Source organism: Pyrgilauda ruficollis, unplaced genomic scaffold, assembly GCF_017590135.1.
Source record: "Pyrgilauda ruficollis isolate IOZ18807 unplaced genomic scaffold, ASM1759013v1 scaffold10, whole genome shotgun sequence".
In the NCBI taxonomy this organism is placed as follows: Eukaryota; Metazoa; Chordata; class Aves; order Passeriformes; family Passeridae; genus Pyrgilauda; species Pyrgilauda ruficollis.
This window is the reverse complement of record NW_024508101.1, coordinates 16,704,832-16,725,551: the sequence shown is the minus strand read 5'-3', so window position 1 is coordinate 16,725,551 and position 20,720 is coordinate 16,704,832. Positions and strand designations below refer to the sequence as shown.

Below are 20,720 nucleotides of genomic sequence, written 5' to 3'. Positions count from 1 at the left end.
GCACCCAAAGGGGAGGAGGGAGCCGGAAGTTCCGGGTTCTCGCCGTGGCGGCCGTGGGGCCTGTGCGAGGCGGGAGCGACGGAGCAGGAGGAGGAAGAGGAGGAGTAGGTGATGAGGGTCTCTTGGGAGATAAAGGGGATTGCCTGGGATAAAGGGGATCTCGCTCAGTGGGGTGAGAGGGCCGAGGAGTGTCCCGAGGGGCTCCCGGTGTGGGCCTGCCCGGGGTAGAGGAGGGGAGGCTGCGGAGTCCATGGCGGGGGGTTGGGTGTGTGTGTCTGTTTTGGGGTCACCGTGGCTCAGGAACAGAGTGAGGCTGGGCCGGCCCGTGCGGGCTGAGGCAGCGGCGCCTGGCGCTGTGGGCCCGCAGCTGCGTGCTGCGGACTCGGTGTCTTCATCAGAACCTCAGCCCTAGTGGGATGTGGGTTGTGCGGCTGGGATGCTCGGCCCCTGGATCAGGATACGATATCCCACACGGTAGCGTTGGAGCCTACCACGTGTGTATCGCTGACAGCAGTTGTGGTGTTTGTGGGCATCTCAGTGTTGCTCTGAGCCTCTGGTCAAGATTAGGGCCTTTTTTGCACCAGATCACGTGTGTGTCCATCTCGGAATGCTGGTGGTTGTAAAAGGGCTGGACCAAAGTGGGCTGGATTCATGCTGGGATGCAAAAGGATCTGATGGGAGCTGTGTGTTAGCAGATTTAATCCCCAGTGATGGGCTAAATGGGATTTTGGACTGTGAGTAAAGGCTTAGGTGGAGGCAGGATGTGGTCTGGCTCTGGTGGAGGCCACGTAAGGCCGTGAGCAGGAACGACTGGAAGTGATGACAGTGACCTCCCATGCTCTGTTTTTAAAAACAATTGGCACCTCAAGAGACTGGTGTTGCTGCTGCTGTGTGATGTTACTTTTGGCAATGCTGCTGAAGGTGGAACCAGCTCTCCTATCCTGGCAGGGTGTTGGTGGTGTGAGTCTTTCCCAACATTCACTTGGGAATGCACTTGTGAAGTCCTTTGAGACAAGCAAGGTCAGGATAGTATTGGGGTGGGGTGTGTGTTAGGAATTCACCCAGTTGTCTCTAATACCTGTTTTTAGAAGCATCATACAGACAAAAAGTATGCACATCCCCTTTTTTAATTCCTTCAGCCTGACACCTATGAGAGCCAAAATGGTTCCCTCTCCCTTTACTTCTACATGTCAGTGACATGCTTTTGATATTTTTTCTGAATTAGGGATCTCTAACTTTAACATTGGATATAACTGGCTTTCTTGGCTACTTGCAGTTTCTATAGCTGGGGAATAGTTTTCTCTTGTACCTCCTGCAGGACTTCGATTTCAAAGAGGCCTTTTCCTTTCTTCAGTCTTACAAAAACTTTACTGAGTACAGAAAGTTGTTCCACAGCAAACTGCTTCTTCTGCTCTCGTGTGTAGTTCTGTGTTTGATTTCCTCATGCACTATAAATACCAAGTCTTGGCAAAATCTGTTTGGAGAGAAGCTCTGAATATCAGAGTATTTTTCTGAAAATAGCACCCAGTCTGTCACCAATTACCCTTCTCTCCCCCATATTTGGAAAAAAGGTGTGAAGTTGGGTGTAAATTGGTGAGGAGACACTTGAGGGCTGTGCTGGCGTTTCCCACTCGGCCCCTTGACAGATGTCTTTATTTAGTCCTCAAGAAGACCAGTTGCTTAGTGTGGCTCAGCTGCACGATCCCCATGATCAAAGCCATTATTTTCCCATAGCAGGATATAAATTGGAATAAGAGCTCCAAGAGTTTGCTGTCAGGCTTGGCACGTGCAGATTGGGAAGCGGAGTCGAACCTCCCCAGGGTTGTCTGGGGAAGCAGTGGGGAGGGCAGGGGCATGGTCCTGAGGAAGTCATTGGGTGCAATTGCCAGGGAGCATCCAGAGCTCCACCAGCCTCTCCTGGGAGGGCTGTGTGACCTCCAGTCACTGGAGGAGCTAAAACCACAAAAGAGCTTCTCCTTGCTTAGTTGTGCCTTCTGTATCTTCGGTGGAGCTGAGGCTCCTGCCACCAGGAGGTAAAGCCAGCTGAGATAGGAATAGGGAAGGATGATGCATATCTGCCTCCTGAATGTTCAGGGTAATTGTAACTGCTCATTATTGTCCTAGAGAGCTGTTGGTCTGCCAGTGACTGGACTGTTTCCATCTCCTCAAACACTTGGTTGTGACCAGAGTATGAAAAACTAATGGATGCACAGTTCCAAGCGTGCAGGTGGCTTTCTGCCATGATTACTGTTGGCCTGGGGTGTCTGGCAAACAGCCTCACTCACACTGACCTGTCTCCCAGCATTTACCTGGGAGCTGAGCTGGCAGATACCTGCCCGTGGCAGAAGGGTGAATCCTCACGATGTCTCATCACGGTGTGCTTTTTTTGGAGCCGTTGTAGCAGGGTGTACCTTCAGGAGATCTTGGCGTCAGTGGAAGCCAGGCTAAGACCCTTCTGTCCCTGTCCTGCAGTTTGCTGTCACTTTGGTTTGTGGGGTTGTGTGGTTAAGCGTATCACTGAAGTGACCTGGGTTAAATATAACTCTCTTCTGAGGGTCATCCGTGGTGCAGACCCAGAAAAGCACAAGCTGGCACAACTTACACCCGGTGCTTTGCCAAAGGCGGAGGTGGAGCAAATCAGGCTGAGTGCGGGCTGTCAGAGCCAGTGTTGCTCCCTGTGTTATTGAACCATGACCTCACGCTCCCAGAGGTTGCTGCATGGCTCAGCAGGTCTGTGCTGGGCCTGGTAGCTGTCCAGTGGTATTTTTTTCCTTGTCTGATAATTTGAATATTATGTCTAAACAGTTCCCAGCTGGCAAGGGATTTTATTTTTTTAAGCATTGGTAATGTTGTTGACTGAAGGAGAACTGGAGTGGGGGAGGGAAATGCAGAAGGGAAGAGCAAGAAGCATGAGGTCTGCAGGCTGCAAAAGATCTCGGATGAGAGGACTGGCTGACAACAGGAACCATCTCCTCTGCCTGCCCTTGCCATGAAGCGGTTGTGGTCTTGGTTCTCTTAGAGAACTTTTCCTCCTAGAGTTGTGGTCTTGGTTCTCTTAGAGAACTCCTAGGAAGATGGAGGAAATCCTTGGGACCAGGGCAGTTATTTATCAAGAGCTATATAAAAAGTGAGCAGACTCATACTCTCAGGCTTGAGTGGCCAATGGAATGAACCTGTTTCTTTGGAAGTGACACTGGGGTGGATGGATCAGCTGTGGTTGCACAGGTTCAGCCTCTGCATGCTTGGTTTCTGCCAGAACCTACTGTCCCTGGCTCCCACCTGAGCCTTCCCTGGTGGGCAGTGGACCCTGGCAAGAGCATGGATTCTCTTGGCACAGCAGCTGCCTCAGTTCCTTGGCACAGACAGCTGCCAGCAGCAGCATCCGGAACTGCTCCCTGCTGGAAGGTCTGTCATAACCTGCTCTGCTGACCTGCCTCTGCTATGGCAGCGCTGACCTTTGGAAGGGAGAACAAACAGCACTTTGTGTGCCTTTCTTTGACAGAGCTGCTCCAGCCAGGCCTGGCAGTGACTGTCTGTACTGTCCTCTGTCCCCTCAACCACTGGAGGTAAATAATGCCGCTTTGGAACAGCGTGTAAGCACCAGGTCTCCCAGCCTTGGCCTGGTGACATGGCAGCCCTCCTGTCCCACTGCAGCTGGATTGGCCGGAGCAGGTTTGAGGCCATCAGGCTGCCATCTCCCTCAGTTTTCTCCATGCTCTGCTGCAGCCCTTTTTTTTCTTTTGGAAAGACGGAAGTACTTCCTATTTCAAGTCCTGGCTTTGGTTATCGCCAGGAAATCCTCACCTTCTCCGCTGGTGGGAGGAAGTGGATGAAATTTTAGATTTCTGTTGAGGCAAGTGTTACTTGCGTCACTCTGCTTGATGAGGGCAGCGTTGGAGAACAGTGCCTGTCATGATTTATTGGCAAAACCTCCTCCGTTATCTGCATACTTTTGAGGGCAGAGTATCCATGGTAGACCAAGAGTGGTGATCATTTCCTTGAACGACAAAGAGCTTTTGGCAAAAATAGTTTGGATTAAACGTTAATTGCAAACTGTTGTTCGGCAGCGGTCCTTGTTGTTTATAGATGGCGGCGTTCTCACATTTCTAGCTGCACCCTGAATAGTGTCAGACAGCACAGTATGTTGGAAAGCTCTATGTTAATCAAAGCAGATATCAAATTGTTTGCCCACCATATTGACAGTTTGATTTCAGGAGTCATTTGGCACTTACAAATTTGAACGTGGAGAAATGCAACACTTGAATTCATTCATGCCTGAATGTGGTCTTGTGTATCTGTGGATCCTGATCAGATGTTACACATACTCCTTCTAACCAGCAGTATTTTTCTCATGTCATGTGTGTTCTTTGCCTTGTGGCTTATCATCATGTTGTTTATTCAACAGGTTGTGGTGTCTGGGTGTTGTTAGAGTGAATTAACCATTTCTGGAAGCCTACCAGACAAGATCAAAATGTGGGGAGACCATCGACAAGGCAACAGAATGGGGTCTTTTCGGTAAGCACTTCAATGTATCATTTATTTCAGGAACATTCTTAAATACAATAAGCCTTGGAAACTCACTGTTTGCTGTTTTGGTAGAAGTTGTGAGGTCTCTATGGAGCTAGTTGTGATGGCCAAAGAACAGACAAGTTAATTGATGGTTTTTGCATTTCTGTGAAGTTTTTAATTTAGTTTTTAAGCAACAGCTGCTTTTAATCTTTCTAGTCCTCCACACCACCTTTTCTAGTGATATTTAGTTTAGCTGTTGTGAGCTAATGTGATGTGCTATGTGGCTTCTGGTATTATTTCTGTGCTGTTAATACTTAGAAGAAAATTAGTTCAGAAATACTGGCACATTGATTGTGCACACAGTTTTATTAAAACTTTGAGAGTTTAATTCTTTCCATGAGGTTAATAAGTCCGTATATCATAGAATGGTTTGATTGGAAGGGACCTTAAAGACCATCTTGTTCCAAATCCCTGGTGTGGGCAGGGACACCTTCCACTGTCCCAGGCTGCTCGAAGACTGACCAGCCTGGCCTTGAACCCTTCCAGAGATGGGGCATCCACAACTTTACTGGGCAACCAGTAAAGTGCCAAGGCCTCACCATGCTGACAGGGAAGAATTTACTCCTAGAATCTAATCTAATTCCACTCTCTTTCAGTTTAAACCAATTCCCCATTGTTCTACCACTACATGCACTTGCAAAAAGTCCATATCCCCATATACTCCTTCATAAGACATTTTTGAATGTCACTGCAACTGTTCTAAAGATTAATGTGCAGCTGATGTGCATAGCACAATATTTTTATTAGTTGTGTTCCTCTGGTTGTTACCTGGGACCTGTGTTTGCAAGAGAGTGCTGGGTATAAAAATGAAGCCACCAAAATCTAGAATTTTCCTCTGTCGTGCATCATTCTTTCTCCCTTTGCTCATGTGTGCACCTCAGTCCCTTGAAAATCGGCGTGATAAAGGTACTGCTCATGGCATGCCTTAGGTTTCAGCTGTAAGAATACTTCAAATAATTGTCTAATGTGTTGAGAAAGCTGATGAAAATCAGTATCCTCCACAGCATGTAATAACAGTGTTGATGAGGGAGGGATTGTGTCTTGTGATTATATCAATTGTGCTGTTCTAATGATTTTTAAGTGGATTTTATTGGCATCATTCTTTAATGTATTGGGTGGGGAGTGCTGACCTTGATCCAAGTTTTAATTGCTATGGTGGTGAAATGGACCGTGTACCTTAGGAATCTGTGTATGCTTTGATTAATCTTGGTGAGTGATTCTGTAGTGAAACTCAGAGTACAACATGACTTGCTGTAGTTGCTAAGGAAATGTCCACTGCTTTGGGTAGCATTTGGTGTTATTGTAAAATGTGCCGATACCGTATCATTCTGTTTTTTAAAACATGTATTGCAGCCTTACTTAGGTGAAAAATCAGACAGTTCCAGAAAAAAAAAAAAGAGTCCCATTGGATTTTGAACAGCTGCCTTAAGAGGAAACTTCTTCCTGAGTGTTTTTATGGAGATATTGGGAGAGCTGATAGCTGTAGTCTTGTGAACTTGGTGTGAGACAGTCTGGAGGCAAAAGCACAGGGATATCTTGGATGTTGATTGTTGGCATAGTCCTGTGAGGCACTCTCAGTGAACTGATGGCTTTCAGAATTTGCCAGTTTGGACTCCAGCATGAGAAAGCATAAATGAGTCTTTGTAGCATGTCGATAAAGCCTGTTTGGTAACCTCTGCTTTCATGTGCCTCAGGATGGTGTGTTAATTCAGCTGTTTCCATACTGCCCAGAGAGCCTAAGCTCCTGGGTTCCTCACAGGCGTGTGCTGGTGATGCTAATGAACCAACACACCAGCTGCTGGCACCTCAGACAGCTGCAGAGCTGTGTGCAGTGCAGGACTATGTGGATTGCTACCATCATTAACCCATTAATGTTGCAGGTGTTCTCTGTTGAGTGCTTCTGGAAATTGTGCTGAAATGGGAGCACCCCAGTTTACTTTCTCACATCTGTCGTATGCTGCCTCATCTTAAACTGCCAAACATCAATATCTTCTGCGGATCTTAGACTGTTACACAGCTCTATAAAAGTTTAGAGAAGAATGTGCTGCTGTGTAGATTTCAGACTCTTAAGCACGTTATGAATAATACTGTCTTTATTTCTACAGTGGGAGCCAAGAAGAAAGGTTTGCTCCCGGGTGGAACAGGGAATATCCTCCTTCCCTTGATAGTCTTGGTCAAGAAAGACACTCTGGCAACTTCTCTGGCAGAAAATCACTTCCTTTTGATATCCAGGCACTCTCAGGCCTCCTCAATCCTCAGTTTGCCAACAGAGAGGAACCTTCTTTCAGCTATGGAGCTAGAGATGGACCACGTAGTGACTTCAGAGGTGGGGATGGGCACCACGATTTCAGGGGCAGGGATTTCCCACCATCTGACTTCCAGGGCAGAGATGAGTCTCAGATGGATTTCAGAGGTAGGGAGCCACCTCCTTCTGAGTACAGGGGCAGGGATATGTACTCCGGAGACTTCCGGGAGAGAGAAGGGCCCCCCATGGACTTCAGGGGTGGGGATGTTCCCTCAGGGGACTACAGGAACAGGGACACGTTCCGTATGAACTACAGGGATAGGGAAGCACATAACATGGATTACAGGGGCAGGGAGGAACCTCCACCAGACTTCAGGGGAAGGGGGTCTTACGATTTCGACTTCAGAGCTCGAGATGGGCCTCATTCAGACTTTAGGGCAAGAGACATGTCTGAGTTAGACTACAGGGGCAGAGAACATTCCTATTCAGACTTCAGAAATAGGGATGTACCTGATTTGGACTTCAGGGGCATGGGCACCTCTGATCTGGACTTCAGAAACAGGAACGCACCATCGTCAGACTTCAGAAATAGGCACAGATCCCGATCTGATCAGGATTTTAGGAGCAGAGATGTGGCTCCTCCCATGGACTTTTCAGATAGGGAAATGCCTCCTGTGGATCAAAGCCTTGTAGATTTTAGACACAACCAATCTACTGTACCTTTAGCAGAAAGAGAGGGCTCTGGTTTAAGCACCAGCAAAAGAGATGAGTCTGCACTTAGTCTAGATAGAAGTCCCTTTGGTAGCCAAAAAGGAGAATTTCAACACTCGGAAGCACCAGCCAGAGAAGAGGAATCCCTGGGACTGGGTCTTCAAGATGACACTTCACACAATTTCCAAAATAGCCGCGGACCTCTTCCTACTCTTCAGGACCAAGAGGAGCAGCCTCAGACCTTTGCTAACAAGCAGCAACAGCAGCAGCTTTCGGGGGGGGAGCAGCAAAGATCCGATTCTGATCTTGGGTTAAAGGGTGAAGGTGACCTGGATTTCCTTGGGAGGCAAGATACAGACTACCGGAACATGGAATATCGTGATGTGGATCACCGGCTGCCGGGGCATCAGATGTTTGATTATGAACATGGCAAGTCCTTTGCAGAAGGAAAACCCAGCAAAGATTCTAGGCCCTATAAGAACCTTCAGGTGGGTGTTTTTGTCAATTGATGTCTCTGTTAAATGTGTGTTGGCCTATGAATGGAAGGAGTTGGGAAGGAGTCTTCATCCATATCCCGTCACTTCAGTTCTAGTTCACCATCCTTCTCTGAGATCATTCTCTGCTCCAGGTTATTTAGTGGGCACCCTTTCTATCCCAGAAACACTTCCCTAGAGAAGTGCAGTTAGCAAGTGAGAGTTGCTGAATATGTAGAACCAGATTTGGTTGAGAAAGTCCCCCGGTTGAAAATGGCCAGACAGAGAGTGTTGAGGGAAGTGGTTACAGATAAACGTATTTTGTTGTTTTGCCCTGGATGTTGCTTATGAGCAGTATCAGAGAGAAGCTCCTGCCTTGGGTGGGCCTGTGTACTACTATCGCCCATATACTTTGTTTTCCTTCAGAGTTATCTTGGAAACCTGAAGGTAGTGGTAACTACTGAGTTAAAAACTTGTCTTGAATTTGAATAACTACTACTGAATTTGAATCTCCCACTGCTGGAAAGAGATATGATCTGCCCATTTTATTTTCCTGGAGCTAGATCTTACTGTACAGCTCAGTGAGCATGTGAAGAGCTCCTCTAGAGCTCCCTGAATCTCTAAAAGGGGTTGAAGCTTTGAGTCAGGCTGCTTATGGGCCTTTGCCTTTGAATTTTCCCCTGCTTTATTTTGCTACTGCCTGTGTATCTTGTGAGCCAGCATCTCTCATCTGTAAAACCATCTTGATTGTATGAACTCAAGGACCAAGATTACCGGACCTGCCCCAAATATGTGAAGCCAAGCAAGCTCATTCGACTCGGAGGAGTGCCTGAAACTGCCACAAAGGATGATGTAAGTGGGATGTTTTTCATCCAGAAACTTCTGTTGAGGGTTTCTAAAGTACCACTTTTAAGTCTGGTTAATGCATATCAGATGGTCTGTCATTTCCCCAGGGGAAAATCCAGATTTAGAAGTCACTGCAATGTTACCTGTTATCTGATTATTCTCGGTTTTTGGGGGTTCTAGAAGTGATGAGTTTTCCTGTGGTTGCATGTGGGGTGTTGATAGCTAGAAGCCTTGACTCCAGACTCTGCAACATGCCTTACTTCATCACTGCTTTATATATACCAAATATTGTTACTACTATTTTGGGCTCAGAAGACAAGTAGTGTCTAAGTGAACTTGTTTGTTCTTAGTTACTTGAAATTGCTTAAATGAGATCTTACAATGATGGAAAAGATATCTGCTGTTCCTGCTGGTTTTAGTAAAAAAAAAACAAAAAAAAAACCATAAAATGATGTAGGCTACAAGGTGAAAGTAGCTCCATTTCCTATGAATTAGGACTTCAGTTTGGGGTGTTTTGTTTATTTTGTGAAAGTTCCAGGCATGAGAACCCCTACATGCAGCAGTTTTTGCTAGGGTTAGCTGTAGTGATCATCTTCTGAGGCTTGATAAAGGAGAACTCACGGGAGGAACTTTGTCCTTCAGAGGATGATAAGGCTGAGAACAGTTGCCCTTATACTTTGATTTTCTTAAAGGCAGTAGGACATCTTTGACCTTAAATAAGGATCTGAGTTGAGCCATCTGGCTGAAAGCAGTGTAATAAACCTTTGAACAGTTGAATTGTGGTGTACATGGCGCTCACTTCTTCAAACAAAACCCAAAAATACTTTGAAAACTCGGTAACAATTCTCAGGTACTGCTGGAAAGTGTGTCAGTTTGTAGCAGCCTTAGCCTAGAAAGAATAGAACTCTTGGAGAGACAGAAATGTGCATTGGCAAGTACCTTGGGTTTGGAGGTTTGATTTTGGAGATGAAGTGGATCTCGTTTTTCCTGTAGATCCTCAATGCTTTCCGAGGGCCTGATGGGACACCTGTGAAGGACCTGCGACTGAAAGATTACAGCTCAGGTGAGAATGCTTTTCCAGTGCTTCTAGTTTCAAGGTGACAACAGGGTATTTTTTACACCAATATTCTCTTAGGCAATTTGGTTAAAGTCTTACATGCCCTAATTGCAGGTATTTTTTAATGAAAATGCCCTCTGAGTTTTGTAGTTTGTCCTCTTGGCCTCAAAATTGATGGGTATACCCACTGCTGCCTCAGAGGTAAAGCATGTGTCCAGCTGCCTCTGGAGAGGTGTAGGAGCAGCAGGAAGTGCACTAAGGCTGTTCTAAGAGTAAAGCCATGGGACAGCAGGTTAATTTTTCCATATTTTTTTAAACTATTACTAAATCCTTTTGGAATGTTCTAAATCTTGTTTCTGAGGTGGTCTTACTGTGGAACAAATGCTGCACAAATAGTGTTCTCAGGAAACCTGTTCCATCCTAACATTTCTCCTTCAGTAACCTGAAACTGGTGCCCTGCTTAGGTACGAAGACAGGTTAAATAAAAAGACAAAGTAAGTTTTATAAGCAGATATCCAAATACTGGGTCTGGATTGTCTTCCTCATTCAAAGAATAAAGTTCTGCTGTACTTCTGATCAGTGTGTATAGGATTCTGAAGAAAGAAATATTTTACAAGGCTGCTTTGTGAAAAAGTTGTACTGGAACAAAGATGTGCGATGGTAGGAAGGGTGAGTCCTGGGGATTGGTGTGGATAATACTAGTAGGATATACCTGGAAACTGGTATTTTATTTTAATTTTAAACCTAGGAGAGCAGAGGCTTCTACATTCATCAGTGCTTTTTCATATTTTCAGTATGGGTTGTACGTGAAGCAGCTGGAATTCTTGGTGTCGATACATTATGTAAAGGCTTCCAATGTGTTGAGAAACTGGGGCAGTGGGGTATTTGTGTATTTTTGTTTCTGGAAGCTGTCAAAGGAGATTTCACAACGTTCTCAGGACCCTTTGAACTAAAGAACATCCCTGTGTCACGTAATCTGGCCTAACAAGCAGGGCTTAAGGGGCACAGTTAGTCTTTTTTGCTTCCTTTCCTCTTTCCTAAGCATATTTCAGTATTGCTGTCGTCATCCACACAGCACTAACTGCAACACAATAATTGCAACATGCTCCTTTCTTGCCTGTGCTGATGAGATTTGTCAGTTGTTTTGTTTTTTTTCCTTCTGAAACATGTCACTTCAGTAATAAATCGACTTGAACTGGAAATTTCTTTGTAAGTCTCTCCCCATGTACGTTATTAGGACTTACTGCCCTCATTAGAGAGCTGCTGTTTCTTCCTTCCCCTTCCCTGTTTCAAAGGCTGCTCAGGATGAGACGCAGTGTCTGAAGTTATGTGCAGAAGCTCCGGTATCTGCGGGTGGTCACATGTGATGCGAGGGCTGCAGTTTTCTGCTGTCTCTCCAAAAGCTGCATTCTGTTCCAGGCTGTCTCTTCAGCTGCAAAGTTGGCTTTTTTAAAAGTTTTTCTGGCAATTGTGGGGAGGCAAAGAATGAAGTTAAAATAAGCTCATGTTTTATGAGCTGTGTAAAGCTGTTGTTTAACCCTGTCCAGTCAACATCAGTCATTTAAGCGGCGTAGCTTTGTTCCAGGTTACGTGGAGGCTCCAAAGTCTTTGTTTTGCATTGTGTCCTGAGGCTGCATTTAAACAGCTCTCTGATCCTTCTTGCACAAGATGGATGTGTCTAGGGCAATAAAAGCTTCCTGCATTGTGAATACTTCTTTTAGAAATTGGGTAACTAGAAGCTGTAGTAAAATTAACCCAGCTTTTCACATTAGCTCCTCCTAGAGAAGTGTATAGAATTGAATTAATATTAACCTCTGAAAAGCTAAACCTCTGAAACTAGAGGCCAGTCATGGGCTAAACAATGCTTTTGTGATGGGGTGTGTATGTAAATATCCATAAGAATTAAAAGCAAACCTTTTGGATTAGTGATGTGTCTGGGATACACCTGCACTGCTGTATCGGCTCGGTGGGACAATGGCAGCCTGGCTCAGAGGAGCACGTGCTAAGCCAGTCTGAGTGGGTTGTATATTTTTGAGTGCTGTCCAGAAATGTTAAAAATAACATTAATCATGAGTATGCATGTTGAGTGTGTTTGAGAGAAGAATGCCTGCAGCTGTGGGGTAACAATAACAGCCGTAACAAATAACACGCAATTAGCTCAAAATAAGTGAGGTTCGGATCAGTTTGTCAAAAAGATAACGCTTATCATAAAGCTTATCTCAGCAGCTTCAGTGTAATGATTCCACTGTATGATCTTTTACAAGACTCTTTCTGGTTTGAGGAAAAAGATATGGTTGATTTTTCTTGGAAAAAGCAGCTCAATTTCTGTATAAAGCCCCTTTTTTTTACATACCCTGTATGTGCGAAGGAAAGTCTATTTTCACTGAAGGCTGTGCTGAGAATGGAACTCTGTTCTTAATATACCTGGTGTGATTTTGGTATGCATTCAAGCTGTTGATTCTTTAGATTATTTTGTCTCTGAAGCCCACAAACTGAAATGATGGCTAGATTTTAAACAAGGCAGTGAGAGACCTTAAGAAGCGCATAGTAATTCTATTTAAATCAAAGAGGCAGATATTTACAATGATAAAATGTCAAAGTCAGACTTTATAGTATTACCCTAAAAGACATTAACTTGTAATTTCCATCAGTTAGATTTTTGAGTTGATGCCTGTATGTTCAGACTGCAAGTGCCAAATCCATTTGTGGGGGGAGGAGGGCTTCTTCCAACGTGATGTGTAAGCCTTTGCAGAAATAACAATATTAAATCTTTCAGCTTGCGTTCTCAAGTATGTTTGGTCGTGTCTGTCCAATTAATCTTTGCAAAGAACAAACCTTGAGGTGACCGTGGAGCCTTCTCAAAGACTATCAGGTGCTTTGGTGTGCACTATGTCCTGGAGCCTTGTGCGGAGGCAGAGCATGGGTGTCCCACTGCTCCTGTAGATTCCTGTGGTGGTGACTTGTCAGCAGCTCTCTGGGAATGGGTTGTGAGCTCCTCTATCCCACCTGAAGGTGCTTGTCTGTGCTGGGCTCTGGGCTTTCATGTGGCTTTACACCATGGTGTCCCCTCCTTGGAGGTGTTAGTGCAGTGTGTGACAGCACTGGTTGCTCATGGGAATGGGGTCTCTCCTCCTCCTTTTACTGTCCATGCTCCTGCCTTGGTGCTGAGTGCCAGGAACTTGAAGCTGATCCCTTTTGACCTTTGAGGAGTCTAGCATGAACACACCTTGCCCTGGTTTTGATTTTGATATTTTAAACTTACTTCCTGCCTGATTTTCATCAGGCTTTATTTCTACTTCCCTGACCAATGTCAGACATAAGCCTGAGATCTCATCTTGAGGGTCTGATACGCACAGAACTCTGGCTGAGTCACTCACGTGTGCCCTGCAGAAGGAAGCACATGGAGCCAGCCTTATCTTAGAGGGCTGCTTATCTTAAAGGACTGCAGCGGTCTCCAAAGTAATAAGTGAAAGCACAAGCCACACTGAGCCTTCTGTTCAAATCGTTCTCCTGGATGCAGCATGCAGTGGGACAAGCTTGGAACATGTGTTTTCCAACCAGGATTCGTGTTAGTGTTGGTACCAGCAGCTGTGAAAGCTGTTCTGGGAAAGTGAGCCTGAGAAATGGCTGGCAGCCCACAAGACTTTTCTAGTTCACTCCATAAGCCCATCTGGGGAACTGAGAAGAATTTTTGCTGGGCTGGGAGAGCCTGCTGGGGAATGGACTCTCTCACTAGGGTGGAGAGGAGCTCTGAAGTGGACCTGGAGGGACCAGGTGAGCTGGATTCTAGTCAGGAGGAGCAGTGATATCTACCCCAGCCCCTTTATGTACTCTCTAAATTAGTGCAGCACTTCAGAAATTGGAAGATTTGGGGTTTTTAACCCTATTCTGACCCTTGCAAATACTTGCTTTTGAATCCTGGGTGTGTATGTGGGAACACAATACAGCACCCCTGAGGGGCAAAGCACCTGTGGAACAGGAAGAGACACCTGGAGCAGGTAGAAGCTCCCTGAACAGCAGTAATGCTTGGGGCCAGAGCAATGTCACATGGACACAAGTGACTCTTGCTAAAGGACGTGCTTCTTCCTGTGGTGAAGGAACACCCAAGAAATGTAGTGTCACCTGAAAACATGAGCTGCTTTATGGCACCTGCCTGCTCCATTTTGAAAAGCTTTTGTTTTAGCAAGTATTATTGCCACTAAATGTTCTTTATTGCTTGCTCAGCCACCTTCTTGCCCTAGCATTCATGTTCTGTTTCATTTCTCCAGACCAGCCCCTTATGTGGTGCTTGGAACTGCTTCCTTATCCCTCCCTGTGTTAAACTTAAAATTGCCTCGGCCAAGTCCTACAAGAAACTGGATTATCTTCCTTGTTCTCTCTAAGCTCTGCCGCATTGGTGCCCTGTTAAATATTAATAAGCCCCTTAGATAAATCTTTAAAAGGTGCTGCTTTTTTTTCCCCTTGCAAGTGCAGTCTATCTTGTATATCACAACAGTGAATCATTGGTTTCAGGAATATATCAGGAAGCCTCTGGAATTCAGAATTGTGTTTTTCAGTGTTATATTTTGCTAGAACTCATAATCTAAGAGTCCAGAAGTTTCCAGCTCATAATGGAAAAATTGGTGCAGATTTTTTTTTTTTTTTTTTTTTTTTTTTAAATTGGTGCATCTCTCCTCAGTAGGGATAAGTTCTCCATTTTCCATGGCTGGAATGCATTCCAAGGCAGTGAGATCACCTTTCCCTTGAGGCAGACCTGGCTGTGCATTTGTCAGACCCACATATAACAGGGTTGTAGCTTCCTTGCTGTGGATGGTGTTTAGGTAGGACAGCTCTTGGAGGCCAGAAATGCTGGCAAGATCTGCTCCTGCCACAGGTGCCATTGTGCTGCAGCTCTCAGCCTTAGGCAGACTGGGGAGGTGAGCTGCTCCTCTGCAGGGGGAGGGAGTGATTCTGGAACTGTGCCAAACAGAAACCTTTTTGTTTCCTTTCTAAAGTGATGCAGTACCCAGGGGGAAACCCTTCCAAAGGGTGGGTTTGTGGTGAGCTGGTGGCTTCCCCATATAGAGGGCTTGGCACCAACTCTCTGGACTTAGATGAGGACTAGGTGCCACAAGGATCTTGGGTTTGGTACAAAGCACACGCTGTGGGTTGCTGTGGGATGGCTCTAGCACATGCTGTGGTGCAGAGGGGCATCTGGCCTGTTGTGCTAATTATACAGAGGACAGCTTGGCTCACCATCAAGGCTGGTGCTGATGCAGCATAGGACAAATCATCTCCTGTTGCTGTGCTTAGTGCTTTGCACAGTGGTGGTTGTGTGACCCAGTCTGCAGCATCAGCCGTGCCTCAGGCATGCAGACCTCAGGCACTTGCTGGGAGCTGAGGTGACCATCCCTGAGCTCATGAGATGCTGTAGCACACATGGGGTTTCCCTTTGAGGTGTGGTCAGCAGAGTGATCAGCAGAGTTCTGCAGACTGCAGGGCTCACCTGCCAGGACTTGTGGACATATCTTCAGCACTATCTGCCTGAAACAATTGAGTCTAGCTTGTAGCTACATTAGCGTGCCAAGAACTAAAGAATACACTTAGCTGGAATTATTCCATGGTCATCAATAGCAGTCCTTGCCAGTTTTCCCAGCTGTGTGGACAGTAGGCTTTTGGCTTGCCTTGCTTGGTTTCAGGGCACTAGTGCATTGTCTCTTGGAAGCAAAAAGTGTTCTTGCTCCTCTTTCCTTATCTGTGATGTGGTGGCTTGGGAAATAAGAAGTACAAATCTGGTCTAAATCAGTGTTTGTGATGGTGATCAGCCTTGGTTCAGGGTTATAAGGCCTATTCTGAAAAAGCAACAAGCACATCCATCCATAAAACATGCTCACAGCCTTTTTGACATGCAGAATCCATTTTTACAAAGATGCTTATTCCTTTTGCATCTCTGGAGCAAAACTTCAAGGCTTTGCACAGTGTACTGACATTACCTTGATTGTTTTGTGCTAAGATGACAAGTCGTATATCCTGGAGACCAGGTTCACATTAGCAGCACTTTAAAACCAAGTTCCTGGGTGCAACATCTTCCCTGATAAGTAGCTCACAGCCCTCTCCTGGAATCTAGTGAAAGCCCCAGCGTTCCTCAGAGTCCAGGTTTCTGTACAAACATAATGTGATACTTTGTCTTTAATAAAACTACAGTGTGTACAATCTTAGCATTGGGGTTTTTCCTCTCCTCTCCTTTGTGCTGTGTATAAACTATCCTCCTTGGGCCAAGAAGGGTTGGCAGCCACTGGGGCTCTGACTGTAGCAGTTCCTGTAGTTTATGGATGGAGCTGCTGGTGTCCACCTTTGGAGTTGTCTCAGGCAGGTCCTTTCTGTGACTTGTTCTCCAGGATGGAGGAAGGAGAATGGACTGTAGTGCTCTATCTTTCAGAATACAGCTCTGTTTCATTTCCTGTGGTTTCAGTGTTGTTCTCTGTCATGAATGAGTGTGTAAGAGTGACCCCTTTACACAGAGGGATGGCAGGAAGTGACAGGCCTTTTCCCAGCAGCAGGTGTGGCTTGTAAATGCTCAGCCTTTGAAAGGGATTGGGAATAAGGCTTATTGCAGATTGTCCTGTTTATTCTAGTATAGCTCTTCAGCTTTAGTAGCTCTGAAGACCAATTTATCTGTGCAGTAAAGAGATCTGACAAATTTATGGATGCTGAGAATCCACCAGCTGCTATTGAGAGAGCTCATGATTTTGGCTTCTGTGGTAGCATAGATAGATTGCCACCGTCCCTGCCGTGCTGCGGGGGTGCCCTCCAGCTTTTCAGACTGCTTGGACAGATTTATTTCCTCTGCCTGCCACGGAAGGCACTACTCTGGTGCCCATCCTCACTGCAAAGGCAGTGCCTGCTGAGTAAACACAGGTACAGCCATTCCTGAGCATGTCCAGGAGCTCCTGTTTTCTTGGCATCATGAAGTGTATGATGCCTCCTAATAGTAGCCCAATGTAATAGCAGAGAGATCCAGAGAAAGCCCTGTGTTCTCCAGTATTATTCACTCTGGTATGAGTGAATAATAACAGACCTACATCTGCATCTTTTCTTGGAGGAAACAGGCAAATCTTGTGCGTGGGGTCATGGGCACATTGCCAAAATCTCCCACTCATGAGGTAGATCTTCCTTTCAATCACAGAATGGCAGATTCTTTGAGAACAGGGTGCACAATCCCTGTCTCCATTACCTGAGCTCCCCAAAGATCAGTATGTGAGACCACAGATTCCTTCAGGGATGTAGAAGTCCTTCATAGTCTCTCCATACTTTATGCTGTGGCTGTCCTCGGAGCAATAGAACTTTCTTCTCTAGCATGGGTGAAACTCTGTAGAGTGTTTCCTCAGCTGCACCCTGCTCTGCCAAGCTGTCTCTGGAGGGAGCAAGCAGCAAGAATCTCCTGCTTCAGCTGCTGGCCGTGGCTCTGCTTTAATGTGCCATTTCTCTGAATCCCAGAAGTCTCCAGACCTGCAAATGCTTTTCTTCTGTGGTAGATCTGTCTTATCCTAGGGGAAAAAACACAAATCAAGTGTTGTAGTGATGGTGGGGAAGCTCTCTGCCTAAGAGACTGCATTGCATCCATTACTCTGAGGCTGCTTGGCCCACGTAGCAGATGCAGGGACCTCCACCACGCTGGCAGGTGGCCCAGCTGCCCAGGTTAGTGTAGTGCCCTTTGGTGAGCTGTTAGGTGGAGTTACTTTAATGGGAGACCATCTTTTTCTTGTCCTGGAGGAGAAGGAACATCTTTGTGTTGCACCAGAGCAGCTGGGGGTTTGTCACAGTTGTTTCTGCAAAGGCAGGTGATGGCTCCCCGTGGACATGAGGTGACCAAATGCCCTAGGCTTGCTGGGGCCGTGCAGGAGCGTGACTGACTGCACACTCATTCCTAGGATCAAGAAGCTGATTGCTTCTTGGATTGGCTGCCTTTGTCATGTTGCCATCCTGCCTTCTTTCCAAAACTATCTTTGCTTTGGCACAGACAGGGCTGCTGTCACTACAGGATCTTTTCACTTGGTCTTCTAAAACTCCAGAGATATTTTTTTTTGTCTTCACACTGCTTACAGCCCCTATGAGAACAACATTATGGTTTTCCTTTATTTAGATCTTTGATATAACAAACTATGGTGAAGTAACACATTACTATGTGTCAGTTGTTCAGTAGAAACTGTGTCTGTATAGAGACAAGACTTATTTTAAATCTCAAGTCTTTGATCTCTATATCTGAAGCCAAAGAACAGTAATTTTAAGGCAGGCTTTCAGGATTTTTAGCCAAACTATTGCATGCTAGCAGGGACCCTCCATTTGCTGTCAAAATTCACTTTGTTAAGACACGTCTGTTTCAGAGGCAGAATGTTCCTTATTCCAGTGCTTGCAGAGCAGCTTCCTGGAGCTCTAAATGTGTCCCTACTCCTGAGTATTAAGCATTCGTGCCATTTTCAGTGCAGGAGGCAGCCGAGCATGCTTCGGGAGCATCCGTAAAGGATTGTATACATAGAAGCACTTAAGGGAAAGCAGAAGTCCTCTGCAATCTATGTGCACACTCTCCTTGCATTCTGATTTCATCTGTCGTACACAGCCTGTGGTACTGTAGACTTGCACAGCTGAAAGGAAGTAGCTAAATAAGGTACAAGAGTCCTTTTACACAGTTGACCTGAAACATGGGGGGAGATGAGGGCATGCATTTTTTGTGGCTGTGCTAGGGCCAAAATCTGGGGAAGTTCAAGAGTTCCTGTTGGAAAAATCATTTGGACAGTGTAGCTGTGCTGCAGCATGCTCAGAGGTTGTGTGGGGGAAATACCACACAAGGATTTCTTTCCTTTTTGACAGAGTTTATGTTGATCATATATACTTCTGCAAATCATTACTCCATTCTAATTTCTTGTACATCCTGAAACTGTAGTATTGTACTGATCAATAGGTGAAGAAGCCAGGATTTATATCTTCGTGTGAAACCTTGCATGTGAAGTTAGGTCTCTTTGAGTCAAAAACCCCACACTGTTCTTCAGCAGTGGTTTTGCTTTGCTCGTTTGATTGGTTTGGTTTTAATTCTATGGCCTGAAGAATACCAGAGGGTGTCCAAGAGCTCTCACTCACAGGGGGAGCACTGCTTACTTTGGAATGCCTATGGAACCAGTTCCTGCCATTAGGTGCTTGGCCCTGTTCCTCCATCAAAATCCCATGCCCTGCTTCTGGTAACAGCACCTAAACTGTTGGCATTCTGACAGGCAAACTCTGTGAAGACTTCAGAAACAAAAATATCCAAGCTCAGCAGCTGCTACACAGGGCTGAACCAGCCCTATGGAGGAGGCAGGGAAGAGGCACAACAACAGTTGGTGGCGGGAGCCTTTGTGGTTGCTCCTCCTTAAGAACCAGCTTTGAGCCACTTGGTTTTGTTTCAGCTGTTGTCCTCTGGGTAATGTGATTGTTGCAGATGGTGGAAAATTCAGCAGCCATTGCATTTTGAAGGTGTGGTGCCTTTGTTCCACAGGCTTCCATTTCAGTTGCCTCCCTGCCACGGCCTAAAATGGGAGGATGCTCTGGAGGAGCTGGGGGCAGGGGGGCAGAGCAGGGGTGGCGTGCCGCCCAAGGCTGATGGTACTCCGTAGTTCTCACATCCTGAGTGTGCTTGTCAGATCCATGCAAAGCTCTGGATCTGGGGGAGGGGAAAAGTGTCAAGCCCCCACACATCTTCAGCAGTGGTTTTCAGCAAGTGGCTCCAGGCTGCTCTCTTCTTGCATCACTACTTTGGTGCTGTCTGGGCAAGGACAGCTTGTAGTGAATTCCAGAGCGCTGCGTCCCTCTGCGAGCCGACCACAAGAGCTGAACGTCTGGCCTGGAGCTGCGTTTTGGCAGGATATGGGGCCCATGGTTATTGTTTTTGTACATGTTATTGCTGCTCTGTTTGTGAGTTCGGTGGGGGAGAGCAGAGGAGGGGAAGTGCAGAAGGAGAAATGTGCTGGGCTTCCCCTTAACTGTCTCCATGTAATGCTTGGAATGATCCTCTGGCGTACATTCCTCCAAGCGGCTGAGCTTTTGTATCTCTGTATAACATTCAGCCTTGCACTCTCAGTTGTGTCATGCTGGATTAAATCCATGTCTAAACTACTCATTCCTTTCATGAGGGCTGGGATGTAAACGTCCTCTTATTGCAGAACAAATAGAATGAGAACTTCTGCAATCTTGCTTTGTGTTTCTCATGAGGTCTCCTACACATGGAAGTAAGACAGTGCTCTGATCTTGCCTTGCTGATTACAGCAAGCTTTCAAAAATCCTCTCTGAAGGGGAATCAGGAGCCTTATGGGTTGACAAATACCATTCATGCAGCCCTTCTCTAAACAGAAGGGAAAGAAGTGTCTCGAGAGTTCTGGATTTGAGTAAGGCTTTAAAAGGTATCACGTGAGGCTGCACACTGTGCATGGAGTAGCAGAGGTGTCTGCCCGGAATGCAGAGCAGGCTCCCAGCAAGGGGCAGCACTGCTTCTGGAGAGCAGCTGCCTTCTGCAGGGAGGAGAACTCCTTCATTTTCAAAATGTGATCCGGTGTGGCTGTACTGCAGAGCAGAATGGATGCTGTGGGAACAGCTGAATCAATTTGGTTCTGTCAATTGTGCCAGCTGAACCACACCTCTAGTTCCAGGTGCCCACTTGATGTACAAATGTCAAGTGCCTTTAGCTGCCTTCCACCACAGATGTTGTGCTGCTGGACTGCATCTTCCACTGAGCTGAACAGATTGATAAATTTCCATTTAGCATAATTATATTGACTAAAATAATATGGGAAAGGGGATTAAATTCCTCTAT

At 46.0% G+C, this 20,720-nt stretch overlaps 1 protein-coding gene across 2 annotated transcripts in view; it reads left to right on the top strand.

The window, feature by feature from the left end:
* The first annotated feature begins 18 nt into the window (after nucleotides 1-18).
* The window catches only part of RBM6 (RNA binding motif protein 6), a 57,955-nt gene continuing 37,253 nt past the window's right edge, over nucleotides 19-20,720 (top strand). Inside the window, exons 1-5 of one of the 2 annotated variants that reach the window (XM_041465783.1) lie at nucleotides 19-108; nucleotides 4,406-4,515; nucleotides 6,675-8,013; nucleotides 8,761-8,850; nucleotides 9,838-9,907. In XM_041465783.1, the coding sequence (XP_041321717.1) occupies nucleotides 4,472-4,515; nucleotides 6,675-8,013; nucleotides 8,761-8,850; nucleotides 9,838-9,907 (1,543 nt within the window). In that variant the 5' untranslated portion in view covers nucleotides 19-108; nucleotides 4,406-4,471. The remainder of the gene's footprint in view (nucleotides 109-4,405; nucleotides 4,516-6,674; nucleotides 8,014-8,760; nucleotides 8,851-9,837; nucleotides 9,908-20,720) is intronic. The other variant, XM_041465793.1, reaches the window with a different exon arrangement.